The 24092-nt window shown below is 35.0% G+C and overlaps 1 protein-coding gene across 1 annotated transcript; it reads left to right on the forward strand.

Annotated features, from left to right (window-relative positions):
- The first annotated feature begins 706 nt into the window (after positions 1 to 706).
- Positions 707 to 22842, forward strand: LOC132545967 (prominin-1-A-like). Its single transcript, XM_060209649.1, has 20 exons — positions 707 to 760; positions 866 to 932; positions 1560 to 1643; positions 2715 to 2902; positions 3558 to 3626; positions 4041 to 4104; positions 4495 to 4574; positions 6634 to 6710; positions 6970 to 7116; positions 9473 to 9599; positions 10356 to 10456; positions 12323 to 12404; positions 12557 to 12706; positions 15052 to 15132; positions 15468 to 15557; positions 19017 to 19085; positions 19585 to 19674; positions 20099 to 20259; positions 21015 to 21086; positions 22623 to 22842. The coding sequence occupies exons 1-20, from the start codon at positions 707 to 709 to the stop codon at positions 22840 to 22842; spliced, it is 2073 nt and encodes a 690-aa protein (XP_060065632.1).
- Positions 22843 to 24092: the final 1250 nt, after the last annotated feature.

The following is a 24092-nucleotide window of genomic DNA, read 5'->3' on the forward strand; positions in this document are numbered from 1 at the left end:
ATGACCATACAGACAGATAATTCTCTATATAAACTGATTCTTCTCTGTGGTGACTATACAGACAGATAATTCTCTATATAAACTGATTCTTCTCTGTGATGACCATACAGACAGATAATTCTCTATATAAACTGATTCTTCTCTGTGGTGACTATACAGACAGATAATTCTCTATATAAACTGATTCTTCTCTGTGATGACCATACAGACAGATAATTCTCTATATAAACTGATTCTTCTCTGTGGTGACCATACAGACAGATAATTCTCTATATAAACTGATTCTTCTCTGTGGTGACTGTGGTGACTATATAAACTGATTCTTCTCTGTGGTGACCATACAGACAGATAATTCTCTATATAAACTGATTCTTCTCTGTGGTGACCATACAGACAGATAATTCTCTATATAAACTGATTCTTCTCTGTGGTGACCATACAGACAGATAATTCTCTATATAAACTGATTCTTCTCTGTGGTGACCATACAGACAGAAGATATCTATATTAACACTATCAGTTTGTTGAACATTTGAAAATATTCTGTTCTAAATATACAAATAAATAGGAAACTGTCTTCACAGACAAAATAAATACATTTGTACATTATTTTGTTTCTATCAGGTCAGGCAGTGTCGTATCAATCATATCCAATGAAATCCTCCATGAAAAGTTGCGAAATGAAGACAATAAAGGACCCGTCGGAATGCTACAAGGAAGCTTTGATAAATTGGAGCAATTTGCAGCTGAAACAGTCAAGGTATACCTCAACTTACTACAGTCTTAATACATTCATAATATGTGATATGTGTTGTGACATTGTTGTCATCTTGTTAATCTCTGACACCTTCATTGTTTTCACCAGGAGATAGAACAGGCAGGCAGTAATACTTTGGATAGGACAGTCGATGGGGTTGTAAGCCGGATACGAGGTACAAAATTTCAATTATTTTCATGAGTAATTTTCAAATAGTCATTCATACTATTTACATATGGAAGTTCTACGTGTGCTGATTTTATACAGTTACTTATTCATTATTTATAGATGTAAAAAATTGGGTGACATGAAAGCAAAGCATGAATAAGATCGGTTGTTCAAGGAGATTGATTTTTTCAAAGGATCTCTGATGAAACTGGACTTTACTGAGGTTTAAAGGCTGAAAAGGATGTTATCATCTCGAAAGGAAATTCTAAAACATTGGCTAACTAACTGTGGCAAAGAAATTGATCAATTTAAGATGACCCATTTGTATTTTAGTTAGTTGATAATACGTCGGAATTCTGTGAGACATCCTATCCCTCTCAAAAAATGGTCTTAAGAATTAATTATAATGCATTATTCATATTTACAAAGAATAATTAAAGTACACAAGTTTTCTAGAGTAGGTAGTATTTGTATACATATCTAGTGCATTCAAGATACCTAAGAATAGGCTCCCTGTAATTGAGATATGTCTATAGTGATCTCCTTGGACCGTACAAGGAAGAGGAAGACACACTTTTTATGGAGTGAAGTATATATTGATTGGGTTGGATTAATTAATTGTTCTTACCTACAGATGCTACTAAATCAACAGTTGATGAAGTAAAGAAGACAATTAATGCAGACAAGTTACTGACAGATGCTGAGAACTTGGGAGGAGGTAACACTGTATTTATTTTTGTATTGTTACAATGTTTTACATTGTAGTAGAGTCATTGTCCACTACCATTAACTTGTGTCATTTCATGTATTATATAAGATATCAAAGCTAGAAAAAAAAAAACTCTCCAGCTTTGAAAATTGCCTTTGGTGAAAGCTTACAGACATGTCTCTGGTGAAGGCTTGGAGACAAGTTTTGAAATATGTTTTGGGAAGGCTTGAAGAGATTTCTTGAATGTAAGCTTGTTAAACATTTTTTTGATGAAGGCTTGAAGACATGTTTTGTGTGTAAGCTTTGAGATATGTTTTGTATGTAAGCTTTGAGATATGTTTTGTATGTAAGCTTTGAGATATGTTTTGTGTGTAAGCTTTGAGATATGTTTTGTATGTAAGCTTTGAGATATGTTTTGTATGTAAGCTTTGAGATATGTTTTGTATGTAAGCTTTGAGATATGTTTTGTGTGTAAGCTTTGAGATATGTTTTGTATGTAAGCTTTGAGATATGTTTTGTATGTAAGGTTTGAGATATGTTTTGTATGTAAGCTTTGAGACATGTTTTGTGTGTAAGCTTTGAGACATGTTTTGTATGTGAGCTTTGAAACATGGTTTGATGAAGGCTTGAAGACATGTTTTGTGTGTAAGCTTTGAAACATGGTTTGATGAAGGCTTGAAGACATGTTTTGTGTGTAAGCTTTGAAACATGGTTTGATGAAGGCTTGAAGACATGTTTTGTGTGTAAGCTTTGAGACATGGTTTGATGAAGGCTTGAAGACATGTTTTGATGAAAGCTTGAAGACATATTTTGTGTGTGTGCTATGAGATGTTTTGTATGTAAGCTTTGAGACATGATTTGTATGTTTGGGTTCAGTACCTAGGACTTTGAATTGCATGCAGTAAGTAAAACTCTGAAACATTTAAACTGGCCCAGCATGATGTCCTGATCAACCTATTACAAGACCTGAGTTTTTCTGTAGTTACATTTTAAGTTAATACCCAATGATATATCCTTTCTTATGATAATACATTTGTGTTTATCAATGCTGGGACCTAATACTGATAAATTGCTTTCCAGATGCCTCAGCTGTTTTGACAGATTTACAGAGCATTTCTACCACACTAGTTATTATAAATGAACTCAATACTAAGATAACGGATACACTAAGAAGTGTCAAAAATGCAGTCAATGATACCTGTATTAGTGAAAACCTCCCTGTTTCATGTCCTGTTCCTTCTCTGGATGCTGGGACAAACTTTGCAGGTGTAAGTATAGAACACTCATGATATCATTACAGGTTTAGTTATTAGTAAAGCAAATTTCATCATAGGATCACTAAGATATTTTGTATTAAGGCTTCAGTGATTATGTAGGTTTATACACTAGATGATGGCGTGTACTCACTGGAAGGAGAAGATGTAAAATAACTATTAGGGTCATAATGGAGACAGTTCTATAGAAAAGAATGACCAGGAAATGTGTGTGTGTTTTAGTGATTGTAAAAAATATTCTTCATCATTTGATATAAAAAAAATCAGTTTGGCAGGTAGATGAAACTGGTCAAAGAATATCCTTTTAATTCAAACATGAAATAAATAAGTATGATATATTTCATAATATTTATGTGCCAAGAAAAGTCTTGTAAGATTGCCTATTTATCAGGCTATTTATTTGATGGCGGTGAAGCCTTAATATGTAAATACATAATAAAGAGAATAAAAACCCGCCATAGTCTGTAGTATGTATTTATACAAAATGTTTTGATTAGATGCTTTCACAGTCAGCAGGAAAGAAAACAAACAGAGCTTCAGCAGATATATCTTCAAAGTTTTGGTTTTCCTTATTTAGTAACATGAACTTTTGAGCCGAGACATGCTTGTTTTACAAATATTTTCTATAATTGTTGGCTTCTTTTTACAGATAACTAGTTTAAGCGACGAAATCAGTAACATGAAAGGAGCCCAGGGAATCGTCAATGAAACTCAGACGGTAACACTTTTATGACTAACAGGCACAGGCCTATTGTTTCCAAGTCTTTTCACTAATTTTTATGACCTAAGTAAGATAGATTTGTTTCATGAACTTCTAGGCAGATTATATTTCATAACATTTGTATATTTTCATCACTGAATTCTCACTTGTTTGATTACTATGTAAATGTGTTCGCTAATATTGTAGTGCATCAGGACTCTAAAGGTTGGTACATTTATAATATAGGAATTATTTGTTCACCGATTTCCTTCCCTTTAATTTCAAGCAAAGAACTCAGTAGAGTTTTGGGATGAACAGATTTTTAACAGAGGGGAAATGGTTATTGATAGTTGTACCGACACAGAACATAGATGATTTAATTTACATGCCATCTAATTTTTGAAAATGTTGAAGTTTGTTTTTGTGTTTCAGGCTAGAGCACAATTTAATCAACTTCAGGAAGATATATATACTGATATAAACAAGGAAATAGATGGTAAGATAGTATTTTCAGAAAATATTTCAATAAGACTGATCACTTTCAAAGTACTTAGTTCTCACTTTTCTGGAACTAGAGATAGCTTGTTTGGTAGACAACCATGCTTCACAGCCTCAGGGTGCGTGGTTCGATGATTCAAGTGATCAGGGCAGTTTATGTTTTTCAGAAAGCTGGTTGTATATTTTCAGAAAATTTGTATCCATCAAAACACACAAGATAATAAAAATGAATGTAAAAAATAAAGATCTTTTGTTATTAGGAAGGTTCATAATTCATTCTTAATGCTTGTATGTGCTAGTCCTGCATGTTTAGGAATTCTACAGCAGTTTGTGAGCTAGTGTGATTTTTTTATTACCATTATTAATGTTTTACTGTCCAAATTTTCAGATGCTGTTAATCGCTCTAAAGCAATAACAGAGCAGGTTTCTGGTCAGCTGAATACAGTTAATCAAACAGTACAGCCCTTTGTAAGTTAAAAATTAAGTTCAAATTTCATTAAAATTCTAGCATTCACACTAGAAGTTTAACTACCTCAACTAAGGTGACAATTTGTTTAACTTTATTGACTTTTATAGACAGTTAAGATAGTAAAATATTTATTTGTACTGAATTGAATGGTACCGGTAATTTGCTGCAGCGCTGTATGGTCATAGACTCAGTTGCACTCTTTGGTCATTTTCTCGATAATATCGTGCAGCTATATGCTCAATAACACTTATAATGCCTCCCATTTTATCACCAACCCCACGTATTGCCAGGATTTTTCTCAAAATGTTTTTCCCTACAATGTGAAACCTGTCAATACCACCAACCCATGCATTATGCCATCCACTAACCATTTCTAAATAATTTGAGGAATAAGTCAGGCATGTGTAATGCAACAATGAATTAAATTGTACAGTTATACACTCAATAACATTGTATTGTAATTACCTGTATTATATTGTACAGTAATACACTGAGTAATACTATATTGTCATTACCTGTATTATATTGTATTGTCATTACCTGTATTATATTGTACAGTAATACACTCAGTAATACTGTATTGTAATTACCTGTATTATATTGTACATTAATACACTCAGTAATACTATATTGTCATTACCTGTATTATATTGTACATTAATACACTCAGTAATACTATATTGTCATTACCTGTATTATATTGTACAGTAATACACTCAGTAATACTATATTGTCATTACCTGTATTATATTGTACATTAATACACTCAGTAATACTATATTGTCATTACCTGTATTATATTGTACATTAATACACTCAGTAATACTATATTGTCATTACCTGTATTATATTGTACAGTAATACACTCTGTAATACTATATTGTAATTACGTGTATTTTATTGTACAGTAATACACTCAGTAATACTGTATTGTAATTACCTGTATTATATTGTACAGTAATGCACTCAGTAACATTGTATTGTCATTTCCTGTATTATATTGTACATTAATACACTCAGTAATACTATATTGTCATTACCTGTATTATATTGTACAGTAGTACACTCAGTAACATTGTATTGTCATTTCCTGTATTATATTGTACATTAATACACTCAGTAATACTGTATTGTCATTACCTGTATTATATTGTACATTAATACACTCAGTAATACTATATTGTAATTATCTGTATTATATTGTACAGTAATGCACTCAGTAATACTGTATTGTAATTACCTGTATTATATTGTACAGTAATACACTCAGTAATACTATATTGTCATTACCTGTATTATATTGTACATTAATACACTCAGTAATACTGTATTGTCATTACCTGTATTATATTGTACATTAATATACTCAGTAATACTATATTGTAATTACCTGTATTATATTGTACATTAATACACTCAGTAATACTGTATTGTAATTACCTGTATTATATTGTACAGTAATACACTCAGTAAAACTGTATTGTCATTACCTGTATTATATTACACAATTAACATTATATGGGCATTTCCTGAATTACATTGTACAGTTATATGCTAAGGAACACTGTATAGTCTTTCTCATATGTATTGTACTGTTATATTTTAAAGAAAAATGCTGATACAAGTGGAATTCAAAGAACAATAAGATTGTAGTGCATGAGATCACAAATAGGCATGATAAGTTTGAAAGGACTCTATTATGAATCGAAACTGCATTCCTGGTTAAATCTAAGGAGATAAAATGAGACAAGAGTTTGTTGGAAGAAAAGCACAATCCATAATACTGTTGTTGACCCAGATAGAGGGGCCTTACCGTGGGAGGAATCTGGAGTACCCAGGGAAAAGTGGTCAGGCAGGTGACCTCATACCTTTTCATGTCCGTTTTGGGAATCAAACCCAGGACACCTCAGTGAAAGACCAATGCCTTACCACTGCACCACCTGACCACCCATTAACCAAGCATTCTGTGTTGTGGTAGTTTTTTTCCTTCGATCAATACTAGTGTTGCATTAAATGATGATAATATTTGGTGGTGATGTGTTATCATTTTGATTGTAGGTGGATTCCATAAGCCAAAATGTAGATCCACAGTTACAAGACCTCGACACCTACCTGAAGGAATATGGTGATTACTTGTGAGTAATGAAACTTTTAAGTACACCATTGAAGACTTATTCAATCTTGTATAAATATACTCCTGTAATGACAGTTGTACTGATGTTTTTTCGCCATTTGTCCTCTTTTCTCAAAGAAATCTATATCATAGTTATCTCCCTGGTTCTCTGTTATAGGCAGACACAATCTGCTTTTTTGATTCTCTAGACTACTTGATTTTGTATGTACATACCTGATACTTCAATATCTCTACCTGTTCTCTGACTTAATTATTGACAGGTGGTATGGTGGTATAGCCATTCCCTGTGTGGTGATCTTGGCAGTCATGTTCTACTACATTGGTATAATGTTTGGTACGTTTGGGGATCGGCCAGGTGTTGGAGCTCAGTGCTGTAACAAAGGAGCAGGCAGTAATCTCCTTGTATGGTACGTAATGTCTTCCATCAATGGTGTGTGTTGATAGGTGGAAGGGAATGGAAGGCACAAGTAATAGAAGAATACATGTGTAGTAGATACTACAGTGGGTAGGTGGTGGTTAACATACAAGTGACAAGCTTGTATGATAGATAGACAGAGGGTAGGTGATAGTGGAGGTAACAGTGACAAGCTTGTATGATAGATAGACAGATGATAGTGGAGGTAAGAGTGACAAGCTTGTATGATAGATAGACAGAGGGTAGGTGATAGTGGAGGTAAGAGTGACAAGCTTGTATGATAGATAGACAGAGGGTAGGTGATAGTGGAGGTAACAGTGACAAGCTTGTATGATAGATAGACAGAGGGTAGGTAATAGTGGAGGTAAGAGTGACAAGCTTGTATGATAGATAGACAGAGGGTAGGTGATAGTGGAGGTAACAGTGACAAGCTTGTATGATAGATAGACAGAGGGTAGGTGATAGTAGATAGACAGAGGGTAGGTGATAGTGGAGGTAAGAGTTACAAGCTTGTATGATAGATAGACAGAGGGTAGGTGATAGTGGAGGTAACAGTGACAAGCTTGTATGATAGATAGACAGAGGGTAGGTGATGGGGGAGGTAACAGTGACAAGCTTGTATGATAGATAGACAGAGGGTAGGTGATAGTGGAGGTAACAGTGATAAGCTTGTATGATAGATAGACAGAGGGTAGGTGATAGTGGAGGTAAGAGTGAGGTATGATAGTGACAAGCTTGTATGATAGATAGACAGAGGGTAGGTGATAGTGGAGGTAACAGTGACAAGCTTGTATGATAGATAGACAGAGGGTAGGTGATAGTGGAGGTAAGAGTTGACAAGCTTGTATGATAGATAGACAGATGATGGTGGAGGGACTTTTATAGATACTTGTATAACAGAATGATAGAGGAACAATATTTACAGGTATTTTGAAATATTTTCTTTAGGTTGGTAATGTGAATAGAAGTTATTATAACACTGCCAGTAGAAAATTTTAATGTGATGTGTTGGTGACTATACAGTCACCTTCATCACAGACAACTACCAATGGTTACAGGTATCAGTAACCTAGTTGGAGTGGCATGTTTTGTTCTAATTTGATTTAATCTTATTCAATATACAGTAATTTCGTTTTCATTAAGTTCTTAAAATAGCCAATTATTTTTATGGAGATGAAATTTTTACTTTTTTGCATTCCATTGATATGATCCTGAAAATTTGATCTGTGAAATAATGAAACATGAATGTATTAGATGTCCTTTGACGTTCAAATTGCCAAATTTTAATTCATTGAAATATTATTCAGTAATGTTTTTAGAAGAAAATCATAAAGATTTTGACATGTGAAAATTACCAGCTGTACAGTACTTAGGTTTTGAACATCTTTGAATGGTTTCTGTTATATAGTAAATAAGCATATTTGATAGCTGCATTACAAAATAAGTCCAAATGTCAAAAGAGATTCAGTGGGATGAATATCTGGTTTAGAGCGGATTCATTGTTTGGCAAGTCTTTTAAAATCCTACTCCTCCTTTAGGAATGGTTGTATTCTGCCCAAATTGAATGAAATCATCTTTGGGTGAAGGGAAATCATGTTTGTATAAGATGTTGATCTCAGCTGGCTGGGCCAGATGGGGTAGGGCCCAATAGGGGGAATAGGAATCAATTTTGTATAACAATTGGGTCTCATCCCCTGGGGTGGATGGAAGTGACAGGAGGGGCAGGGTCCAATAGGGGAAATAGAGCAAATTCTTTAAAATCTTACTCTTCCTGTGGGAATGATTGAATTTTATCCAAAGTTGGTGTGAATCATGTTTTGGTGAAGGAGTAACAATTTTTTATCAATAGTGAATCTCAGCTCCATAGGGCAGCAGGGAAGGGGCTCAGTAGGGATAATGTGTTTGAAAACAGTTTAGATCCCCATCCCATAACCATGAATAGCATTGCTGGACATCAATTGATAAACACAATCATGATGTAAGAATTGGCCCTGAGGTCTGGCCCCATTCCTATGGAATCAGTTTCATGGTAATATCTTTGAAACAGTTGAGATCCCCACCCCTATGCCATATATGGCAATGCTAAGCACCATGACATTAACACCTTTACAATGTAAGGACTGGCCCTTGGGTGTAGCCCCACCCTTCTGGACTTAATTTCTGGGTGGAGTTTTAATATTTTTGAAATACCTAACCTGTAGGCATGTATAATAACATTTCTGGGCTTCAGGTGAATGATACATGCCATATGGGGTTCCTGTTTAATTTTCAGGAACAAATATTACATCTTAGCTAGCAGTAGCCGGTTTATATACAAAGTGATTTTACTTTTCAATAACATATTTCAGTGGTGTGGTGTGGTCATTCCTGTTTGCCTCCATCCTTATGTTGGTCGTACTGATAATGTTTCTGGTGGGAGGAGGTATTTATGGTATCATGTGTCGTGAACTCAACAAGGGTGTGGAAAATGTCCAGGTAATGTATTTCTAGGTGTTGCAAATCATTAAGGCATGGAAAATATCAGAATACGGTATTAACTCTGCTGTAAGACTAAAGACCTAACAGGCAATCTTCAAAGTAAAGATCTATTTGTCTTGTCACATGACAGTGATGTAGCATATGCTGGAATACTAAAACTGTAAAAGATATAGGGGTCGTTTAACCAGACTTGGATTTATTAATATATGATATAGTATAATTTCTACCTCGTGGATTAAGGCATGTAATCAGGTGATTTTTGTCTAATTCTACTAAGAGTTACCATCGTGATATTGTACCATAGATACATGTACAGCATGGTTGAAACATAAAGACATTATTACACTGCTTATACAAATAAAAAAAAAAGATAATGGAAATGAGAATTCATGTTTGCACTTTTTAAAGATGTTTTCATTTTTAGTCGGATTTTGATTTTGATATGTTTTAAATATGAATAATTTTACTGTTGTTACCTCCCCTTACCTATTGAATGCCAGTACTATGACTACAAATTATCTTTACATGGCTTACCTGTAACCTCATGACCATTATTGCATGTTAAGTATCTGTTTTATATCATTACATGACCTTGACATTGGTGTTCACTTTCGTTACCTAATTTTTGTGTAGGTGTTTACATTTTCAAACTTACTTGTTGTGTTACCCTTTGATATATCATTTAATCATTTTTAACTTTCATTTTCTTAAACTTTGAGTTCTGTGACCTAATGACCTTTGCTTATGCCATAGCTTTATGAACCAGTGGTGGATGAGGTTTTAAATATACAGATCAGCAAGCTTCTGTATGACAACAATGCCCCAGCCAATCTCACCTTGGGAGGAATCCTTGAGTAAGTTAATAGGACAAGGTGTGTCAGTCCGTGAGTAAGTTAACAGGACATGGTGTGTCAGTTAACTAGGGAGTCCTTGAGTAAGTTAATAGGACAAGGTGTGTTAGTTAACTAGGGAGTCCTTGATTAAGTTAACAGGACATGGTGTGTCAGTTAACTAGGGAGTCCTTGAATAAGTTAACAGGACATGGTGTGTCAGTTAACTAGGGAGTCCTTGATTAAGTTAACAGGACATGGTGTGTCAGTTAACTAGGGAGTCCTTGAATAAGTTAACAGGACATGGTGTGTCAGTTAACTAGGGAGTCCTTGATTAAGTTAACAGGACATGGTGTGTCAGTTAACTAGGGAGTCCTTGAATAAGTTAACAGGACATGGTGTCTCAGTTAACTAGGGAGTCCTTGAATAAGTTAACAGGACAAGTTTAGGGAGTCCTTGAATAACAGGACATGGTGTGTCAGTTAACTAGGGAGTCCTTGAATAAGTTAACAGGACATGGTGTGTCAGTTAACTAGGGAGTCCTTGAATAAGTTAACAGGACATGGTGTGTCAGTTAACTAGGGAGTCCTTGAATAAGTTAACAGGACATGGTGTGTCAGTTAACTAGGGAGTCCTTGATTAAGTTAACAGGACATGGTGTCTCAGTTAACTAGGGAGTCCTTGAATAAGTTAACAGGACATGGTGTGTCAGTTAACTAGGGAGTCCTTGAGTAAGTTAATAGGACAAGGTGTGTTAGTTAACTAGGGAGTCCTTGATTAAGTTAACAGGACATGGTGTGTCAGTTAACTAGGGAGTCCTTGAATAAGTTAACAGGACATGGTGTGTCAGTTAACTAGGGAGTCCTTGATTAAGTTAAGTTAACAGGACATAAGTTAACAGGTGTGTCTCAGTTAACTAGGGAGTCCTTGATTAAGTTAACAGGACATGGTGTGTCAGTTAACTAGGGAGTCCTTGAATAAGTTAACAGGACATGGTGTGTCAGTTAACTAGGGAGTCCTTGAATAAGTTAACAGGACATGGTGTGTCAGTTAACTAGGGAGTCCTTGATTAAGTTAACAGGACATGGTGTGTCAGTTAACTAGGGAGTCCTTGAATAAGTTAACAGGACATGGTGTCTCAGTTAACTAGGGAGTCCTTGAATAAGTTAACAGGACATGGTGTGTCAGTTAACTAGGGAGTCCTTGAATAAGTTAACAGGACATGGTGTGTCAGTTAACTAGGGAGTCCTTGAATAAGTTAACAGGACATGGTGTGTCAGTTAACTAGGGAGTCCTTGAATAAGTTAACAGGACATGGTGTGTCAGTTAACTAGGGAGTCCTTGATTAAGTTAACAGGACATGGTGTCTCAGTTAACTAGGGAGTCCTTGAATAAGTTAACAGGACATGGTGTGTCAGTTAACTAGGGAGTCCTTGAATAAGTTAACAGGACATGGCGTGTCTGTTCATTAGGGAATTCAGTGAAATGTATCTCTATGTATTTGTCATTTCTTTACAATGTATTCTGGAGAAAGATGTCATGATATGCAAGGTTTTTTTTTGAGATTTTGAAATTTCTGTATTTAGTTCCACTGGCTCTCTGTGTATAGTGAACTATTGATATATATATATATATATATTTAAATATCTTATGCCAGTTAAATAGATGAACACAATGTAAATTCTCAGAGATACATTAGTTTTTCTGTACAGTTTTTCTATTTATAGACTTTTAATACTGGGATCATTGGGGAAAAGTAATTAAAAAAAATCATGTGTAAATTGTTTGGTTAAAGAGTCAAACAATTATATTAAGTATTCAGTTGTAAAAAGATATAATTAGCTTTACAATCAGCATGATTCTTACCTCTGATTCCATGGGCTATTTCAGTGACTGTAAGAACAACAAGGCCCTGTACACAGCTGTCAAACTGAAGCACCTGTTTGATTTGGATGCCCTGCTCAACACCACAGTAAGTATACAACAATTTGTCAGATATCCTTCTCTGAAGTCTCATTTAAGATTTATAGAAAAGGCTATTTCAACATTAAGATGGAGATTACCTGGATTTGATGCAATAAATAAATGGAATATCCTGTAATTTTGTTTGGGTTTGTTTTCCAGGAAGTTACTGCAGAGATTGACAAGGTGATGGAAAATACACTACCAAACATTGGTAACATCAGTATAATTCCAACAGATTTAAAGAATAAACTTAACGAATTCTCAAACTCAGGTGTGGCTAGTATCAACTTTACACAGTACACAACTCAGGTGAGCTATGAAAGTGACCCAGATCAATGCTCTGTATGCATATATTGGCTCTATTCATTAAAGCAAATACACACGATGTAAGTACATATCTACACAGTGGTTCATTATAACAGTGTAATTACAGACCATACTGGGCTCTATTATAACATTGTAATTACAGATGTAATTACAGACAGTACTGGTGTCCATTATAACAATGTAATTACAGACTGTACTGGGGTCCATTATAACAGTGTAATTACAGACTGTACTGGGGTCCATTATAACGATGAATTACAGACTGTACTCGGGTCCATTATAACAATGTAATTACAGACTGTACTGGGGTCCATTATAACAGTGTAATTACAGGCAGTACTGAGGTCCATTATAACATTGTAATTACAGACAGTGCTGGGGTCCATTATAACAATGTAATTACAGACTGTACTGGGGTCCATTATAACAGTGTAATTACAGACTGTACTGGGGTCCATTATAACATTGTAATTACAGACAGTGCTGGGGTCCATTATAACAGTGTAATTACAGACTGTACTGGGGTCCATTATAACGATGAATTACAGACTGTACTGGGGTCCATTATAACAGTGTAATTACAGACCGTACTGGGCTCTATTATAACATTGTAATTACAGATGTAATTACAGACAGTACTGGGGTCCGTTATAACAATGTAATTACAGACTACTTGGGTCCCTTATAACAGTGTAATTACAGACAGTACTGAGGTCCATTATAACATTGTAATTACAGACAGTACTGGGGTCCGTTATAACAATGTAATTACAGACTGTACTGGGGTCCATTATAACAATGTAATTACAGACTGTACTGGGGTCCATTATAACAATGTAATTACAGACTGTACCGGGCTCTATTATAACATTGTAATTACAGACTGTACTGGGGTCCATTATAACAGTGTATTGCAGACTGTACTGGGGTCCATTATATCAATGTAATTACAGACTGTACTGGGGTCCATTATAACAGTGTAATTACAGACCGTACTGGGCTCTATTATAACATTGTAATTACAAATGTAATTACAGACTGTACTGGGGTCCATTATAACAGTGTAATTACAGACCGTATTGGGCTCTATTATAACATTGTAATTACAGATGTAATTACAGACAATACTGGGGTCCATTATAACAGTGTAATTACAGACTGTACTGGGGTCCATTATAACGATGAATTACAGACTGTACTGGGGTCCATTATAACAGTGTAATTACAGACCGTACTGGGCTCTATTATAACATTGTAATTACAGATGTAATTACAGACAGTACTGGGGTCCATTATAACAATGTAATTACAGACTACTGGGGTCCATTATAACAGTGTAATTACAGACCGTATTGGGCTCTATTATAACATTGTAATTACAGATGTAATTACAGACTGTACTGGGGTCCATTATAACAATGTAATTACAGACTGTACTGGGGTCCATTATAACAGTGTAATTACAGACCGTACTGGGCTCTATTATAACTGGTACTGAGGTCCATTATAACATTGTAATTACAGATGTAATTACAGACAGTACTGGGGTCCATTATAACAATGTAATTACAGACTACTGGGGTCCATTATAACAGTGTAATTACAGACAGTACTGAGGTCCATTATAACATTGTAATTACAGATGTAATTACAGACAGTACTGGGGTCCATTATAACAGTGTAATTACATACCGTACTGGGCTCTATTATAACATTGTAATTACAGATGTAATTACAGACTGCACTGGGGTCCATTATAATAATGTAATTACAGACAGTACTGGGGTCCATTATAACGATGAATTACAGACTGTACTGGGGTCCATTATAATGATGTAATTACAGATTGTACTGGGGTCCATTATAACAGTGTAATTATAGACTCTACTGGGGTCCATTATAACATTCCAATTACAGACTGTGCTTGTCCATTATAACAATGTAATTACAGACAGTACTGGGGTCTATTATAATGATGAATTACAGACTGTACTGGGCTCTATTATAACATTGTAATTACAGACTGTACTGGGCTCTATTATAACGATGAATTATAGACTGTACTGGGGTCCATTATAATGATGTAATTACAGATTGTACTGGGCTCCATTATAACGATGTAATTACAGAGAGTACTGGGGTCCGTTATAACGATGTAATTACAGACAGTACTGGGGTCCATTTTAACAATGTAATTACAGACTGTCCTGAGGTCCATTATAACAATGTATTTACAGACAGTGCTGTGGTCATCATAACCAGATATGTTTATATTGTATCATTATAACAATATTCTATGTTCTGTTTCTAATTTCCTTACATTACAGCTGGACAAACAAATCCTTACATCACCTCTTAGTGAAGCAATTACTGATCTTAATCATGCAGCAGCAGCCACAGATCCAACTGTAAGTATGTAATGGTTTGGACCTACTGGTATAAGCCTGGTACAAGCCTGGTACAAGGATGATAACAGTATTTGGTGTAACATTTATATCAACAGCAGCATATATGTGATTTGTTTTATTTGCTTACAACAGTGATAGTAGGTTTACTTAGGTTTATGAATTCTTTATTTATAAACTAAATCTAATGAAAAAATATTCATCCAAGACAGTGTTTGTTTATTTTTTTTTAAGTAGAAAGAATAGTTGCAGATTAGAAATCTGTCCAAATGGATTTTTTCTGCTGATTTTAGTCATATGATAATGATATGTCATTAGTTTTCTTTTGTCATGTTCAGAATACCGCTGCATCAGAAAGCCTAAGGAACCAGTCTGTTATCTTACAGAACTTAGAAAATGAGGAAATAGCAAATATGAGTCAACAGTTTGTAAGTACAAATGTAGTATGCTACAGTTCACGAAAATCATCTGATGGACAAAAAATGAAAGATATCCAATTTGATGATTTTTTTTATTGATATACAACTACAAAAAAAACCCTGTGTTAAAAGAGGTTAAGATGTCAGGCAGGACCATATGTCAGAAGTGTTAAGATGATAAACTGATTCATGGATAGACTCAAGTTTTGAGCAGGCTTATGTGAGGAAATGCTTCATTTGTTAGACAGGTTCACACATTGTCCAAAAAAATCAGAGATTGTTTAATTGTCCCTGTAGTTTCTTGTTATTTGTTAAATTGTGTCTGGTATTGTGTAGATAGTATATATCGTTGTCTGGTTAACATAGGGGTCTGAATATTGGTCAGATTGTATTTATTGTCAATATAAATGTAATAATGATAGCAGGTAAATAGAATGATGTCTGTGAGGATGTTTATTTATCTGGCACCAAGGTTACATACATGGTGACAATAAATACAATCCGACAGATGTGCAATAGTTATATTTGCATTTTGGATACATTTCAAACATAATTTTTTTTTTCTGATTAAAATTGTACAGACACAGGTAAATACTTCCCTTTAGTCCTATTCCTCATACAGACACAGGTAAATACTTCCCTTTAGTCCTAGACCTCACACAGACACAGGTAAATACTTCCCTTTAGTCCTAGTCCTCATACAGACACAGGTAAATACTTCCCTTTAGTCTCATTCCTCATACAGACACAGGTAAATACTTCCCTTTAGTCTCATTCCTCATACAGACACAGGTAAATACTTCCCTTTAGTCCTATTCCTCATACAGACACAGGTAAATACTTCCCTTTAGTCCTATTCCTCATACAGACACAGGTATATACTTCCCTTTAGTCCTAGTCCTATTCCTCATACAGACACAGGTAAATACTTCCCTTTAGTCCTATTCCTCATACAGACACAGGTAAATACTTCCCTTTAGTCCTAGTCCTCATACAGACACAGGTAAATACTTCCCTTTAGTCCTATTCCTCATACAGACACAGGTAAATACTTCCCTTTAGTCTCATTCCTCATACAGACACAGGTAAATACTTCCCTTTAGTCCTATTCCTCATACAGACACAGGTAAATACTTCCCTTTAGTCCTATTCCTCATACAGACACAGGTAAATACTTCCCTTTAGTCCTACAGACACATCATTCCTCATACAGACACAGGTAAATACTTCCCTTTAGTCCTAGTCCTCATACAGACACAGGTAAATACTTCCCTTTAGTCCTATTCCTCATACAGACACAGGTAAATACTTCCCTTTAGTCCTAGTCCTCATACAGACACAGGTAAATACTTCCCTTTAGTCCTATTCCTCATACAGACACAGGTAAATACTTCCCTTTAGTCCTATTCCTCATACAGACACAGGTAAATACTTCCCTTTAGTCCTATTCCTCATACAGACACAGGTAAATACTTCCCTTTAGTCCTATTCCTCATACAGACACAGGTAAATACTTCCCTTTAGTCCTATTCCTCATACAGACACAGGTAAATACTTCCCTTTAGTCCTATTCCTCATACAGACACAGGTAAATACTTCCCTTTAGTCCTAGTCCTCATACAGACACAGGTAAATACTTCCCTTTAGTCTCATTCCTCATACAGACACAGGTAAATACTTCCCTTTAGTCCTATTCCTCATACAGACACAGGTAAATACTTCCCTTTAGTCCTATTCCTCATACAGACACAGGTAAATACTTCCCTTTAGTCCTATTCCTCATACAGACACAGGTAAATACTTCCCTTTCCTCATACAGACACAGGTAAATACTTCCCTTTAGTCCTATTCCTCATACAGACACAGGTAAATACTTCCCTTTAGTCCTATTCCTCATACAGACACAGGTAAATACTTCCCTTTAGTCCTAGTCCTCATACAGACACAGGTAAATACTTCCCTTTAGTCCTAGTCCTCATACAGACACAGGTAAATACTTCCCTTTAGTCCTATTCCTCATACAGACACAGGTAAATACTTCCCTTTAGTCCTATTCCTCATACAGACACAGGTAAATACTTCCCTTTAGTCTCATTCCTCATACAGACACAGGTAAATACTTCCCTTTAGTCCTATTCCTCATACAGACACAGGTAAATAGTTCCCTTTAGTCCTAGTCCTCATACAGACACAGGTAAATACTTCCCTTTAGTCTCAGAATGAAAATTCCTCATACACAGACACAGTCAGTACTCAGGACTACAGTTAAATCGCCCTGCTGTCCGTGGTCCGTCGTCCTTCTGTCCGTCCGTCCGTAAACAATTCTTGTTACCGCTATTTCTGGAAAAGTACTGGATGGATCTTTCTCAAGTTTCATATGCAGGTTCCCCTTGGTCCCTAGTTGTGCATTGTACCTTTTTTGAACTGATTCGCATTCAAGAAGGCCGACAGGTGGTCATCTTGGATTTTGGAATTAAAAGTTTGTTATTGCTATTTCTGGAAAAGTACTGGATGGATCTTTCTCAAATTTCATATGCAGGTTCCCCTTGGTCCCTAGTTGTGCATTGTACCTTTTTTGAACTGATTCGAATTCAAGATGGCCGACAGGTGGCCATCTTGGATTTTGAATGTAAAAGTTACTGCTATTTCTTGGAAAGTACTGGATGGATCTGTCTCAAATTTCATATGCAGGTTCCCTTTGGTTCCAAGTTGTGCATTATACCTTTTTGGACTGATCCGAAATCAAGATGGCTGACAGGCAGCCATCTTGGATTTTGAGAGTAATATCTTGTTACTGCTATATCTGAGGAAGTACTGGATGGATCCTTCTGATATTTCATAGATATTGGTTTCCCTTGGTCCCTAGTTGTGCATTGTACCTTTTTTGGACTGATTTGAAATCAAAGTGGCCCACAGGCAGCCATCTTGGATGTCGACAGTAATACAGCACAAGCATATTGTCCATTATCCACCTGTAACTGACTGCTATCAAATAATACTTTGGGATCTTTTTCAAATGATATTTGCTAATAGGTGCTTAATAAAAATATCATGTGCCATCATTGAGTACACTCAATGAAGACCAGTTCATGAACATTTACAACACCTGTAACAAACAAAAAAAAATAAACAAATCTTCAAGAACTGAAAACAGATCCTCATATGGTGGGCGCCAAGATCCCTTTGGGATCTCTTGTATAATTTTCATATTGATCAAATGATGTCTATATTTTCTGAACAAAAATTCCTGGAATCAAATGAACATTAACTTTATCTTCATGCATTTTAATAAAAAAAAAATTACAAAAATGAGTCTTAATAGATACAACATGCTGTGTGACAGACATACACCAAATACTTTCCGTTTGACAAATTTTATTGTTGTAATGGCCCCGTGTTTCAATTCATTTGATGCTGAATTCAGTAATGTTTCTAATATGGTTATAAAAATAATTTATTGACTTTCAGACATTACAGCAGGTGACCAGAAATATATCATCATATGTTCAGCTTGAGATAGATGGAGTAAAGAATCAGGTAAACATGGGATGAAATAGACAGAGTAAAGACAGAGTGAGATAGACAGAGAGATAGACTGAGTAAAGACAGAGTGAGATAGACAGAGAGATAGACTGAGTAAAGACAGAGTGAGATAGACAGAGAGATAGACTGAGTAAAGACAGAGTGAGATAGACAGAGAGATAGACTGAGTAAAGACAGAGTGAGATAGACAGAGAGATGGACTGAGTAAAGAGTGAGAAAGGCAAAGTAAAGTCAGAGTGAGATAGACAGTAAAGACAGAGTGAGAAAGACACAGTAAAGACAGAGTGAGATAGACAGAATATAGTTAAAGTGAGATAAAATAACAAACAAGGCAAGTAAGAATAAGATAATCACAAAGTAAACACTTGTTTATTTTAACACATCAATAATCTCTATAGAAATCATTTTTTGTTTCTTATTTGCATAAAGCTTCATAAATGTTTTGGAATTATGATGAAATGAGATGTAGTGTAATTATTTTATTTTTCTACAGATAAAGAACAACATTGGAAAGTGCCAGCCACTTTATGCTGCCACTCAAACGGCTTCAGATGCCTTCTGTCTCATCACTCTCGACCCATTTGTAAGTCCATAATAGTTTGCTCTCTAATTTAGGGTTATATATAATACAGAAAAGAGAGTTAAGAAATATAGGGGGACAGATTTTATGTGTGGTTACCATATAAATAGCCCAAGTTTGCTTTGGATCTTACACCAGACATTAGATATTTTGAATGGCAGAAGAACTGAGAAGGGGAGTAACTCTGTTTGGATTTCATTGTCTGATCATTATAAAGAAGGAAGACAGACAACTGCTTTAGTTACCGGTATTGGTAATATCAAATGTCTGGATATGGGAATTTTCCAAAAATAAAAGACCCAAAAAAAACGAAAGAAAAAAAATGGAGGAAGTGGTGAGGGGGGGGGGGGTTCTTGAAAACAGTTATTGGGACATCTGATTTTGACTTGAGTTTGTGCTATACTAATATAATTTTTTTTTGTTACAGAATGGTTTCTGGTTTGGTCTGGGCTGGGGTCTATCAGCATTCATCTTCTGTATGGTTTTTGCACTGTGTCTGGCCAGTCTCTACCAACGGGAGGAACCCTATGATAAGTTGTTGGATATGAGTAGGAAAAAGGCCAGGCAAACTCAGCAGCTGGACAGTCCGTAAGTCTTTATCCTTCATGTCTGCATTACCAGCAGTTGTAATGCTTTCAGTGGAAGTCTTGCCCTGTGTTAGCTGTCTTACCTCTGACTAGGTTTGTTGTAAAAAATAATTCAGTATTCAGTGAAGGTCTGAGGTCTCGACATTCCCAGTAATATTTGCGAAAAAATTCAGTATTAAGTTAAGGTCTGAGGTCAGGACATTCTCACTGATGACTCAATATTTGATTTAGTTCTAAGGTCTGGATACACTCTGTAAACTATAGAATATGATTTTTAGAATCCTCAGACGCATGAGAGAAATATTTCCTAATTTGTTAGAAACAATTTCTGTCGATATGAGATTAAACATGTAAAGTGTGTGTCATCATTCTGAAATAGAAATATGGAATCAGTCAAGGGTAATTGGTATAGAGCATCATTGGACCAAAGAAATTAGGTATGATAGAAGTTACCACAGACCATAGCAGTAGAAATGTATTCAAATTTAAGGAAATTTTGAACTCCTATATGTTAGTCTTCGTTATATTTCTAAGGTTAGAGGCCTAATAAAAGACAGCAGAAGATTATTTCTACACTAAATTGCTGTCTCATCTCATTTGTTGGTTTTTTTTCTTTGATTGACGTTTTATGGCTACCAGATGTTAGTTAGCAATTCTAATGTTAGCTCTACCTCATCACCTGACATGTAATTTACAGAAGTGGGAAGATTTTCTCCACCAAATAGATATGAATATTAATCTTTGATGATTTTTCAGTGACATGGAGATGTACCAAGGTCAGACTGGTTACAATGCCTACAGTCACCAAGACAACGTGCCATTGACCAGGTGTGTATACAGCTTTACTGCACTGCTAGCATTTATAAACAGTTAAGCCTTACTAAAATATCTCACAAACTACTTACATTAATTTGTAATTCTGCATTACCTCTTATTATAAGTATGTTTGCCATTTGTTTATTGAGGTATTAGACTTAAATAAAGTAATTTTTTGTGTTATTGTGTTTAGCTTGACTTTTAAACTCAACATGTATTCTGTATTTATTATGCATTAAAGCTCAAGCATCCAGTAATCGTATATTTCATAGTTACATTTTGTACTTTAAAATCGCTATCATATTTCATAGTTACATTTTGTACTTTAAAATCGCTATCATATTTCATAGTTACATTTTGTACTTTAAAATCGCTACTTTAGAATGCTAAATTAAGCAATCAATTAGAACTATGCGTAGCTAGCTAAATAGTTGCTGAGTTCATCAGCTACATGATTGTGGGGATTTTAGCAGCAATAATTTCTAGTTACTTAATTCATTAGCGACTTGTTTAGTTCATCTATGAATTTTCAAAGTTTAAGTCAGCTTTGTATTTTTTATGCACAGCTCTTAGCTGCTAAGCACAGCTACAACTTTCTATCTTAAGGTTAGGCTAGTTCCAAGTTCATCTATGAGTTGCTAAGTTCAGTGCTAAGTGTAAAGTTCAGCTTTGCAAAGTTAAGTACAGATTTTTTTCAATCTTGAGTAAAATGCTGTTTATGTAACCAAGGGGAACACTGGTGTGCTGCTTATCCAACAAAGTCAATAGGGTCTGTTGGACTAGTAGAGTTTGTCACTTGGGAGATCTTTTTTTTTTTTTATGAATAATACTTCTAATTATTAAAATGTTGTTAATAAACTTAAAGACAGTGTCTGGTTAATCATGTAGTATTCCATATCAAGAAATTAGTAATAATACTGTAGAATAAAAGTCCTTAGAACACAAGTAGAACATTGGAGTGTGATGTTTCAATGACTACATGGTCATCTTCATCAGACAAATGACCAGTGTGGAGTGTACTCACGTAAAGAAAATGATAATGATGTCACCAAAACAACAACATGCATGTTTATTTATAGATTTAAAGTAATGTCAAGAATTGGTTCATAAACTTTCATCCAAAGTGTGTTTAAATTGATATTTTTCTACCATTCTGTGACTTATCAATCAAGTGAAACATGGTTTCTTAATATAACACTCTAACATGTACTGTGATTAATGTCTTGTAGATCGATATAATTTTAAGGCAGTCTTTAATCCATCACTTGTTTGCAATCATTTAAGAAAGTAATGTCGCATGATCTTTACTAGAAATTATAAATCTATTTCCAAAAGATAAGACATTTATGAAATGATGATATGAAGAGGATAAATACTTTGACGGACTTCCTGACAAACTGTATTTTGTTCTGTTTAATGATCGCTGTAATGTGTCAATGTTTCTCAAAGTAATGGAAATTACAGTTCAGCATGTCTGGGAAATTATATATAAACACAGATTGTTGAGTAGTGGGTATCAATCCTTCACTTGTTCGTTTGTCTTGTCAGCATGGAGGCAGGTTATCAAAAAGGTGGGAGAAGCAGGGGCGTGCCAAACGCAGCCTACGACAATGGGCAGCACCAGGATCCTTACTTACGTTATGGTGAGGGTGGTTATGACTATAATGGTTCCGATCGCCCCCCCTCATACCACGAAAGTGGCAAATACCCACAACATCCTATGCATGGTGGCTATCCAGTGTTGCCACAGCAGCAAAAGTATTACTAATGCCACACAGTAAGTAGATTGCTAACATGGTGCTGGTCATACTTGTGGTACCCATGTCTTCTTCCATGATGGATTCTGATCAAACAAATAATTCTAGAAATGGATGGAAAATCAAAAAAGTAATGTCTATCAGGCATCGGATGGAAAAGATCTGGATTTTAACGATTTCAAGTTCCCGACAAATGCCTAAAGAAAATAAAAAGAATGAGATATGGGAGAAGACTGAGGTTCCATAGTGTGTTGTAACCAATTATTAGCTGGAATTGACTGCAAGTCATTTTCTATGCATGTTATCCAGAGCAGAATATTTGGATCTGAATTTGAGAAATGTATGCAATGCATATCAGTCAGAAATTTTGTATGGAATCTTAAAATTCTGAAACAGATTATCATCATGTGTTAAAATGTAACAGGTAAATATAGATAAAACACAATGAAAATGACTTACAGTATTATTATATAATTCGTTGTTCTTTCAATATGTTAAATAATATTTTTTCTGGGATATTGTCTTATATCTACTGTAATTTATGTTGTGTGATATCAAATTTTTAAAATTTACAAATAACTATAAAAATATAATAATATAAAGCTAGAACATCAATATTCCAATATTCAGGTACATGTAGCTAGTGCTAGTCATGATGCTAGAAGTCTGAAATTTGTTGTTCATTAAATCATTGTTAATGTATCTCTGTTGTGATATTTTTACATGTATATAAATACCTTTTATATACACTGAAAGGATAAAGAAATGCAAATTTTCTAATATTAGAATACTTTGTATGGAATATAAAAAGCCACATTAAAAGTAAGAGGAATAGTAGGGCACTTTATAAATGTTAAAATTCTGCCATCCATGGCCAAAAAACTTATCCAGATCTGTTGCACCTAAATTACCAATGACTGTACAAATGTATGCCTTCTCCTTCACTCAAACTTGTGTTGATTTCTGACTATCATTAAGATGCCTAATTGCAAATACATTGACAAATATGCCACAGCTATCCCAACAGGATGGGCTTTCACAATGCTGTTGGGAGATAGCACTTAACAGCATGTCGCTGCTCATCTCAGAGTACACAAATCCACCATAAGTCGGTTAGCTATGGGAAGAGTTGATGACAGATGGGACAAAATAGCATTGGTAACAGAAACTATCGAATCCACCCAAAAACTGAGAGGAATAGACTGTAAGAGGCATATAATGGCCAAAGAATGGCCAGTATGTTGGTTTACAACTGACACCT

The sequence above is a fragment of the Ylistrum balloti genome, unplaced genomic scaffold (assembly GCF_031769215.1).
Source record: "Ylistrum balloti isolate Yb309-2 unplaced genomic scaffold, AGI_CSIRO_Ybal_v1 Utg369870, whole genome shotgun sequence".
NCBI classification, from domain to species: domain Eukaryota; kingdom Metazoa; phylum Mollusca; class Bivalvia; order Pectinida; family Pectinidae; genus Ylistrum; species Ylistrum balloti.

What these genes read in the sequence shown, in the direction of transcription:
- LOC132545967 (XM_060209649.1), top strand. Translation starts at nt 707, where the DNA reads ATGCTACAAGGAAGCTTTGATAAATTGGAGCAATTTGCAGCTGAAACA. An exon ending in CTGGGACAAACTTTGCAGGT is followed by an intron (nt 2,903 to 3,557) that starts GTAAGTATAGAA and finishes TTCTTTTTACAG; the next exon opens with ATAACTAGTTTAAGCGACGA. An exon ending in TCATCACTCTCGACCCATTT is followed by an intron (nt 19,675 to 20,098) that starts GTAAGTCCATAA and finishes TTTTTGTTACAG; the next exon opens with AATGGTTTCTGGTTTGGTCT.